Source organism: Octopus bimaculoides, chromosome 17 (genome assembly GCF_001194135.2).
Source record: "Octopus bimaculoides isolate UCB-OBI-ISO-001 chromosome 17, ASM119413v2, whole genome shotgun sequence".
NCBI classification, from domain to species: domain Eukaryota; kingdom Metazoa; phylum Mollusca; class Cephalopoda; order Octopoda; family Octopodidae; genus Octopus; species Octopus bimaculoides.
The window spans coordinates 37,592,727-37,603,021 of record NC_068997.1 but is presented as its reverse complement, the minus strand read 5'-3'; the positions used below and the strand labels follow the sequence as shown (position 1 = coordinate 37,603,021).

The following is a 10,295-nucleotide window of genomic DNA, read 5'->3' as shown; positions in this document are numbered from 1 at the left end:
ACACACACACACACACACACACACACACACACACACACACACTCACACACACTCGCAAATATATATAAGTAAAATTAATAACATAAGAAAATGGAGAGTTAAAGATGTATATTTAATTTATTTGCATCATAGTTTGTTTTTAAGATATAAATACAAATAAAATTTTAAAAAACAGACTAGAAGACTCAGAAACCTACTTATATTTCGATTCCTGCCCCTTGGTAATGCATAATTCAAAACATTTGAGTTAAATCCAATGTTAAGAATTTAAGTTGTAAGGGATAGAATCTCTTCAGGGATTTAGTTTTAATAATGGCAAAAATTACATCTTAGTTGTAGGAATTCAAATTCATAACTAAAGAAGTTTGAAATGTTATTTCATATATATAGTATGTATTTGGTAAGGAAATATATCAATTATGTAAAAATAAATTTAAAGCAAAGCAAAATACAATAAACTTATTTAAAAATATACATTTGAATAATATGAATATTTAAAATATTGCTATATCTTTATGAGAAAATAATTATTTTCCCATAAAGATATAACAATATTCTAAATATTCATATTATTGAAATGTATATTTTTAAATAAGTGTATTGTATTTTACTTTATTTTATATATTTTTTACATAATGGATATATTTCCTTATCAAATACATACACACTATATATATATATATATGAAACTTTTTAGTTATGAATTTGAATTCCTACAAGTAAGACATAACCCTCGTTATCATTAAAACAAGATCCCTGAAGGGATTCTACCCCTTACAACTGAAATTCTTAACACTGGATTTAACCTAAATGTTTTGAATTATGCATTACCAAGGGGCTACAATCAGAACATAAGTAGGTTTGTGAGTCTTCTATTGTGTTTTTTAAAAATTTATCTATATTTATATCTTAAAAATATATATATATTTATATCTTAAAAACAAACTATGTTGCAAATAAATTAAATATACATCTTTAACTCTTCATTTTCTTATTTTATTAATTTTACCTATCATAATCCATAGCACAATGTAGAAAGTGTCTTCTAATGTGATGGAGGTTAAACCAGTGAAATTTTGGATTTATTAATCTCTAATGAGGATAAGATATCCTTGAATTGACTGACTATACATATATATATACACACACACACAAATACATACATACACATATATATATATATATATATATATATATATATATATATATATATATATATATATATATATATATATATATATATATATATTTATATATATATATATACACATATATATATATATATATATATATATATACACATATATATACACACGTCTGCTCTGTGTGTGTGTGTGCACGTATGTATTCATATGTATGCAAATATGTGTATGTAAATAAAGTATTTACGAACAACTATAGAGCAACATATAGATAAACTAATTTCTATATACTTATATTTAGAACATATGTGATGAACTATGAGATAAGATGCTTTGATTTCTGATATTAATCTTGCAATAAAAATAATGTATGTTTTAGAAGCAAACATTTTTTACTATAATAAACTACTTCTATTACAACATGTATTATTACATGATGTAAATTTTCTAAAATATTTGATACTATAAAATAGCAAGCAAGGCAAACTCTGGTCTGTGTTTACACATAAGAAAATGCACATATGTAGAGGTTAATTTTATAGATAATGTGTGTGTGAGTGGTGTATATATGTTTGTACACAATATATATCTATGTATTTAAGTAGGTATCAATATTTATGAACACTTGTCATCATAATACACCTCATTTGCTACTTATAATTGTATAAGATTTCTCCAAGTAACTAGTAACAAAAATGGGATTTAGATTATTAATATAGGAACATTTTAAATTCTAGTTCTGTTCATTAGGCAATTTGATTTTTTCATAATAAACACCACAGATATTTTTTATATAAAATTATCAAAGTAGTACCTCAGAAAATAAAGATAATATATAAAGTATTGGAGACTTATTTTTTACAATAGCAAATTTAATTGAAAATTTATTACTTTATTTATATCATTACCTAAAGGTATATACATGGATACATCTGCATGAATGTACATGTATCATGTATTCAGATAAGTTCATCAGTTTTAATAACTACTCAGTTACTATATGAATTGATATATTATCTAAAAGGTTAGAAAGGTAAGTTGATAAGTATGCAAACATGCAAATCACATACACACACACTAGCACACAGAGACTTAAGTATTTAGATAAATGAGTGAAATATTGGCCAACATTAAGGTTGAGCTCTCCACTCTAACTGCAGGATATTTTAAGAAATAGGTGCAACTAAACTTCTACTTGATAGGGTAAACATTCCAACATCACCACAAATTTTGGTTAGTGCTCAAACGCAGTAGCTCACACAGAACACAGTGGAAAATAGTTGTAGGTAAACACAATGATTAACTAAATGTACACATGATCAAGCACGTGAAAATGTATGAAATAAGACATAAACATTATGAATAACAGTAGATCAGATTGCTGTAGTGGCTTTTCGTGATCTCGATATTTAAATGGTCCAAACGTCATCTACCTAGCGAATTCCCATTCCACAAACTTCTGTTGTTATCCTACAAAGACACAAAATCACGCTTCAGGCTGCAGGGCAACTGCAGAGAGAATTTCTTTGGAATAGAATCATAAGTGACATAAAAGTAAAAAGTAAAAGAAAAATGGACATCAACAAGGAAAATAAATACCAGGGTATCTCCACAAATTTGTTGTTCAGTCAGTTTAAAATACATATGAGATATTAAAATGATCCATAGATTTTGTTAAAATGGAGATAACTCTAATTTAAATAAGTCTTGTATGTTGATTATATACTGTAAAAATGTAATTTATTTTTTAAAAACTCATGCCAACTGAGTAAGTACTAGACAAATTCACCAGTTTAAAATGTGCAAACTACAGGCTAATATAATATATTTCAATATTCATTTCTTTTATTGAAATATCACTGTTACAAAAGCTAAGAAATAAAAATAGTGAATAATGATGATAATAATAATAATAATAATAATAATAATAATAATAATAATAATAATAATAATAATAATAATAATAATAATAATAATGACAATGGCGATGATGATGATGATGATGATAATGATGATGATGATGATGATGATAATAATAACAACAACAATAACAACAACAACAACAGCAACAATAAATAATAATAATAATAATAATAATAATAATAATAATAATAATAATAATAATATAACAAAAATGATAGCTGTGGTAACAATATCAATCAAAATGATAAACTAAAAAGCATAATAATCAAATTTATTAGGTGATTAAACATAATGGAAGTAAATAAATGAATATTGAAAATGCATTGGTATAAAGGTTGGTAAGGAAAAGTACTCTGACTGACAACATAATTGGAATGTTGGAGATGGGCCTACATTGTTAAAATGTCCATTGTAGGTAAACCAAAACATGATATCTTATTATTATCACTTCATTCCATCATTATTTCACTTTTTACACATTTACAGAAAAAAATTTTTGGCATCTTGCACATATCTTTCTACAAAATATAGACCTCAGCTAGTAAATTTGTGGATATTAGACAAATAACATCCTCTTCAATTACTGTAATCTTTTCCATTTTTCTTCTATAATGTCTGTCAATAAATATAGTTGTCTTCACACATAGGAAAATCTTGGATGACTCCATTTCAAGTGAACTAGAAAGTCTTAGTAGAAGTAGATGTGGTATTTCAACATTAGTAAGGTGCAAATTTTGCTCGTTCCACTTTCTTCAATGCACTATTAGCCGTCACCCCAACCCGCATTTTGGCCGTAAAATGTTTGCGATCATTATTCAGGTCGAATACACCTGGGACATTTAAATACGGCATTGGTTTCACCAACTGATTCAGCGGGATGGCCAAGGGATGATGGGACTGAACAGAGGTCAAGGACGTGGTTGTTGGGGTTGAGGCCGGGTCAAGGGTCAAATTCTTATGCATTTCCATGCTGTAGAAAAATGGGAGAGGGAGATCAGTATTAGACAAAGACAAAACGAAGTGCAACTACACAGGACACAAATGTTAGTAACTACATAAGAAACATACATCTGCAATAGACACCAGATGATTGGTCAGCAGCAGCAGTACAGAATATGATGCAACATGATCAAGTGGGGTTTAAAAGATAAGCACAAGTAAATTAAAGTTGAAATAAAATAAGATGTTCTATGAAAAATAATGGCCAGTGGTGTTCACATCAAGAAAGTATTTAAAAACATGTTGATAGGAGGATAGAACAAAAACAAAAGCAACATAAGAATTTAGTAAGAAATTAAATCAATTTAGCACTTGGAACGGGAATACCATCCGTGCTGAAGCTTGGAAAGTCAAACAAAACTTAAAAGCTTCTTGTGGGAAGTACAAACAATGTATAAAAATAAACTGAAGAACAGTAATTTAGCTGAAGTCAAGATTTTAACAAATAATATCTAAAATATTAAATGTAAGTACTAAATGAATTTTTATAGTCATTACAGTAGAATAGTGAGATGTGAAGTCAATTTACTCTTTGATCAGTTATCTTAATTTCATTATGGTTCAAATATATGTAAATGAATGTAAAATCAATGAATTTATTTAAATTACTTTCCACAAAAAAATTTTAAGTTTTGCAAGGTGTAACCATAAATATATGAAACACAGTGACCTGGAATGAATAGATGTGAAATGAAAAGGTTGCATAATCTAAGGTATGGTTAGGGTTAATAGCCATTTAACAGATAGCCAGCCATCTAGAGAGGGCCACATGCATTCAACTACCTTCCTGCTTCTTTTATTAAGATGATTTTAATTGATATACAAGTAGCCCTGTCTTTGGCCAACTCTCTCAAAGAGCCATGAAAGCAATGTTAGAGTACCTACTATACCATGCTCTAGGCCAAATCTAGGAAAAAGTCAATTTTGCTGCCAAAAGCAACACCTTTTGATAGTCTCTCAGCTTTAAAAGTCATTTGCCCTCCTTCTGCTTATATTTTAGTTCATTCAAAATTTTAATAGTATTGAAGAGGATGAAAATAGTGATATAAAATAGTTTTTTCCAAAAAAGTATAGCCAAATGAACTAAATAGTCATCCGTTTTTTTACAGAATTTTATTTCTTATAATTTGTATCTTATATAGATAGATATTTGTGACAAGTATACTACTAGGTAATGTATTCTAGAGAGAATAAACATTTTTAAAAATTAGAAGACTGATTTGGTTATAATTTTTAAGTGTAAGTATTGATTTTGTTTTAATTTGAAAGATGATTCATTAAAATAATTCTCCATGCTTTTTCTGAAGGGAATTTAAAATAAAGAATTAATAATTGCCTATATTTTGCTTCTTTGAAAATAAAGCAAAGTTTGAAAAAGCACATAACTGTCAATGAGATCCAGCTTGTCAAAAAATACTATAACAACTGTTAACAAAATTTTTCAAATTAATAAAAATATACTTTATCAAATGATTTATAGTTTGATACACACACACACACACACACATGTATCTTTTAGAACAACAAAAATATTTCAATTCGTTTTTGTTTTTAGCGTAAAAACTTATTTTAAGTAATGTAATTATTGTAAAGCTTAACTGATAAATGAAGTAAAAGTATATTTCATAAATTCCTATTAACATAATAAACATTTACTGTAGCCTCAGTATCACCAAGGAGTCATCACTGCCCAATAGTCACAAGCAAAACTTCTTCTATGCCACTCTGGAATAAGTGCTATAGCACAGGACAAATGTTTGGAGACTCACCAAACACCAGGAAGCATAGCTTGATGGTGCATACACCTACGCAATGGGCAATTATTTTTCTTCACTTTCTATTGATTAAAAATTTGCACTTGTACACACAAATGCACAATATATTTCTTTATAGGATTGGAGTGGCATTATTCTGTCATTCTGTGTTTCAAAGTTAATAATAGCTGGGAGTAGCTCCTCCTCTCACAAATGCTGTGGCCATGTAAAATATTTGCTCAAACATCACATTGGACGTCACATGCATGAAAAACACTAGGAGACAATGTACACTGGAGTAAATCAAATCAGTGGCACTTTAATTTAGCAAACCTGGAAAGGTGGTAGGCAAAGTTGACTTTGATGGGATATGAACACAGACAGTAGAACAAGTGAGAAATAAACAGGACAATTCAAATGCTTCTTTTATGTGAGCAGTAATACTTGAGTACATAAAATAAAATTACACAAAAACTGTACAATATTTTTAGAATTTTAAACATAAATATATGCATTTTAAATTTATATGTATATTAGGAAAGGCATCCAGTCATAGAAACCATGCCAAAACAGACAATATAACTTGGCATAACCCTCTGGGCTTGCTAGCTCTTGTCAAACCATCCAACCCATGCCAGGTTGAAAGCAGACATTAAATGATTATGATGATGACAATGCTGTATATATATACAAACACACACACATACACACACATGCATACATACATATATCAACAGATATATGTACGTAAGGTTTCAAACATCTGAGTTGTACATCTCCTAAATGCCTATGGAACATTAAGTCTTGTGGAGTTGAGTCAAATTTGCTTCCCAGCCTTATAATCTAGGATTCAGTTCAATTGCATGGCACCTTGAACAAGTGTTTTCTACTAAAGGCCTGGGCTGACTAAAGCACAGAGAGTGGATTTGGTAGACAGTAACTATCTATACACACACACACAGACACACACACACACACACACACACACACACACACACACACACACACACACACACACACACAAACACACACACACACACAGATGAATAGATAGATAGATAGATAGATAGATAGATAGATAGATAGATAGTATGTGTTTGTTGGTGTGTACCCTTGTCATGGCATTACATGATAGATGTAAATGAGCCTCATCATCGTCATAAAAACAATGTTTTCATTTCCAGTCTTCCGTGGAAGACTGGCTAAAGGAAACAATACCTAGTTGAAAACAGGTGAGGATTGGCAACAGAAATGTCATCTGGTCATATGAAATCTGCCAGAACAAATTCTGTTTAACCCATGCATGCACGGAAAAGTGGATGTTAAATGACAATGGTGATCATATCATCATACTGTCCAAACCATGCTGGTATGGTTGGGCAGTTTGACAGGATCCAGTGAATCAGAAGAAGGTATCATACTTCACTGTCTACTCTGGTATAGTTTCTATGCTCAACCTAATGCCAACCACTTTACAAAGTATACTTGATGCTTTTTCTTGTGACACCAGTATTAGTGAAGCCACCTTAATGCTCACAAGACTATGATCTGCATCAATTAAGTGGGATAACAGTGGAAAGGGAGGTAGCTTTATAGTAGGTGATGGAAGGTTAAAGTATGAAGCAAAGCACCAGAACAGGTTTCTCGCTGCAGAAGAAGTACATGGCTGACATGCTGACATAATAGTGAGTGGCAGTGATTGATTTGGAACAGGAAAGAGAAATATAAATGGTGGTACCAATGGGGAGAAAAGGGATGGAGGCTGGACAGAAGTAGCAAAAGTGTAGAGAAAAAGTGAGGAAGAAAAGGATGGTGAGAAATGGAGGAGGGTGTGAATATACTGAATGATGAACAAAGGACAAGGTGGGGGAATTTCTATGAGCTGAAGGGAAGATAGGGAAAAGTAAATGATGACTAGAGATTGAAAAATGTATTGGGGTGGATGTAGTGAATGTTGGAGGAGTAATCAATGATGCATATGAGTTGGGGAGTAAGTGCAGATTAGCAGTACAGGAGAGTGAAGAGCAGCAGGGTAGAGAGAAATAAATGATATATGAATGGGTTGGTTGCAAGTATGTGAATAGAGAGAAAGACATAGTGCATGGGTAGAGTGAGAAATGTAATGATAAAGGTAAATTAACAGGAAATGATTCAGTAGAGAGGGAGAGAGAGGATAAGTAGCATATAAGATTGGAGTGATCAATGTAAAAAGTGAATAAAGAGGGACAAAGTAAGAATGAAGGATGAAAGTCCATTGAAACGGTCCCAGGTGGTGAGATAGATAACTGATATTACAGAAAGAAATGATAAGATATGTAGTTCTGCCTTCATTTGATCATGGAAATGAAACACTACAGTTGGCAGGTGATGGAGAGATCAGTAATAGAGAATAAGGATGTAGAGGAAAGATTTAATGAGAAAATTGGGTGAGAGGCCCATTTGTAAATATATAGAGACAATGCTTGCAGAACCTCAGCTTCAGCAAGATGGGTGTCTTCTAGAGTGACACATTGCCAAACATCCTGATCTTTTGCTATCTCCTTCATGAGAGCCAAATTCCTTAGATCAGCCCTCACTACTTCTTCCTTTGTCTGTCTCTCTGGGTCTTCCTCTTCCACAAGTTCCATCAATATTTAGCAATCAGCACTTCTTTATACAACTGTTCTCATTCATATGCATTGCAGGACCATATCAATGCAGTCCACAATCATATATCCTCTGTTTTCATAGCCCATGTTGCAGTACCTTGTAGCATTGCTCTTCATACACATGCATCATACAATCTGCCTTTCACTCTGAGAAAGAAAATCCTTGAGATTTTCACACTGAGAAAGAAAATCCAGGAAACATTTCTCTGAACTTCCTCCAGCCTGTTCTTATCCTAGCAACTATTTTTTTAAAACTTCCTCCAAAGCTAATTAGGTCACCAAGGTAACAAAAGCTATCTACTACCTCTTGGGATTCTCTTGGTTATTCAAGAAAATCTATTTCCTGTGCATTCTTAATGTTTATTGCTTCTGTGCATCGACCATAAAGCTTAAAAGTAAACTTTGTGTTATAGCCTGGAGGATTATGATGAATAGGAGACAGAGAACTGAGCTTAGACTACCTGCATATTATGTTCATGGCTATACTTGTTGACATTTATCTTATTGACAGCATGGCACAAACAAGCCATTCATCTATCCCCTAGCATTCTCAATAACACTAGATTATACAGTAAGGGATTCTATCAAAGGTTTGCTCCAAGATGAGTAGTACAGCAGCTTACTTTAGCCAAGTACTTTTCCTGCAGTTGCTTTACCAGGAAAAGGCATCAGTAGTACATTCCCCTCGTGTAACTCTTTCTCTAATTAATTGAGGTATGACTTCTCGATATCTTTCATAACCTGGTCCAGCAATTTGATGCTATTGTAAGTACCTTTCTCTAAGGCATATCATTTATTCTTGTAACAGTTAGCTATAATGTAAGTCATTGGTTAAAACATTTTCCTGCACAACCTGATTGACAAGATGGGTAATTAGACTGTATCCGACACCACCAAATATTCTAAGCATTTGGCTGTAATTACTGATGGTAAAGGGGTTATTTCTGCATTTTAACCTCAATTGTTTTATCTATCACCCTGCTGTCAACAAGAATGACTGGTTTCTCAGCTGGATCCACGTTGGAAAGACCTTCCTTCAATACATTCTTCACATTTAATAACCTTTCATAGAAGCAATTTCATGTCTCTTTCTTTTCAGAATCACTAAGAGCAAATGTACTATTATCTGTATACACTTCTGTCCCACATCTCAGTTCTCTCTGGTACACTGTCTTGCAATCCAGAACACCTCATGCTTCTGGTTTTTACACTGTATAACTTGTATAACTTTGATAAATCTCCTTTCTGCTCGTTCCTTTGCTAAATAACACTATCGCCTAGCTTCTCTTCCAGCTATCTAGTATAATTTCCTGCTACCCCCATTCTTCCAATTTTTCCAAGCCTGTCTCTTCACTGTTCTACCACCTATATATCATCCTTGGTTTGGCAGGAACCACAGGTTTGGTCTGTCATTCTCCATGAGTTGTCCTGTTCTACTTCCAGTTGTAATTTATGTTATACATCTCAACTTACCTCCTAGCAAATTGTTTCAGTTAGAACTCTTCTGAATCTCCAATTATCCAATATATATTTAAGCTTCTATATCTTCCTCTCCTGACTTGTTTGTGTCTTTGAATCCTTCTAGTTCTAAGTCACTGACCACTAACCTTCATAGGATTGCACATTCTTCAACATGGAAGAACTTTGCCTTTACAACTTTCTATCTATCTCATTTTCCGGGGAGAATGAAGTTGATTTGGCTTTTGTGCTCACCAGATCAATAGGTAATCAAGTGACTGGCTCATTCTTGAAGTTCATGTTGCAGATCATTAGGTCATTTATTGATGAACAATAACACTAATGTGTGTGTGTGTGTGTGTGTGTGAGTG

At 32.0% G+C, this 10,295-nt stretch overlaps 1 protein-coding gene across 22 annotated transcripts in view; it reads right to left on the bottom strand.

Moving 5' to 3' along the window:
- Positions 1-10,295, bottom strand: part of LOC106871424 (poly(rC)-binding protein 3) — a 388,844-nt gene that overhangs the window by 12,887 nt on the left and 365,662 nt on the right. For 17 of the 22 annotated variants that reach the window (XM_052973806.1, XM_052973814.1, XM_052973807.1 and 14 more), the window contains one exon: positions 3,323-4,035. The exons of 4 other annotated variants lie outside the window; for them this stretch is intronic. In XM_052973806.1, coding sequence (XP_052829766.1) covers positions 3,783-4,035 — 253 coding nt within the window. In that variant the 3' untranslated portion in view covers positions 3,323-3,782. Of the gene's footprint in view, positions 1-1,266; positions 2,613-3,322; positions 4,036-10,295 lie in introns of those variants that run through there. One more of the 22 variants, XM_052973821.1, reaches the window with a different exon arrangement.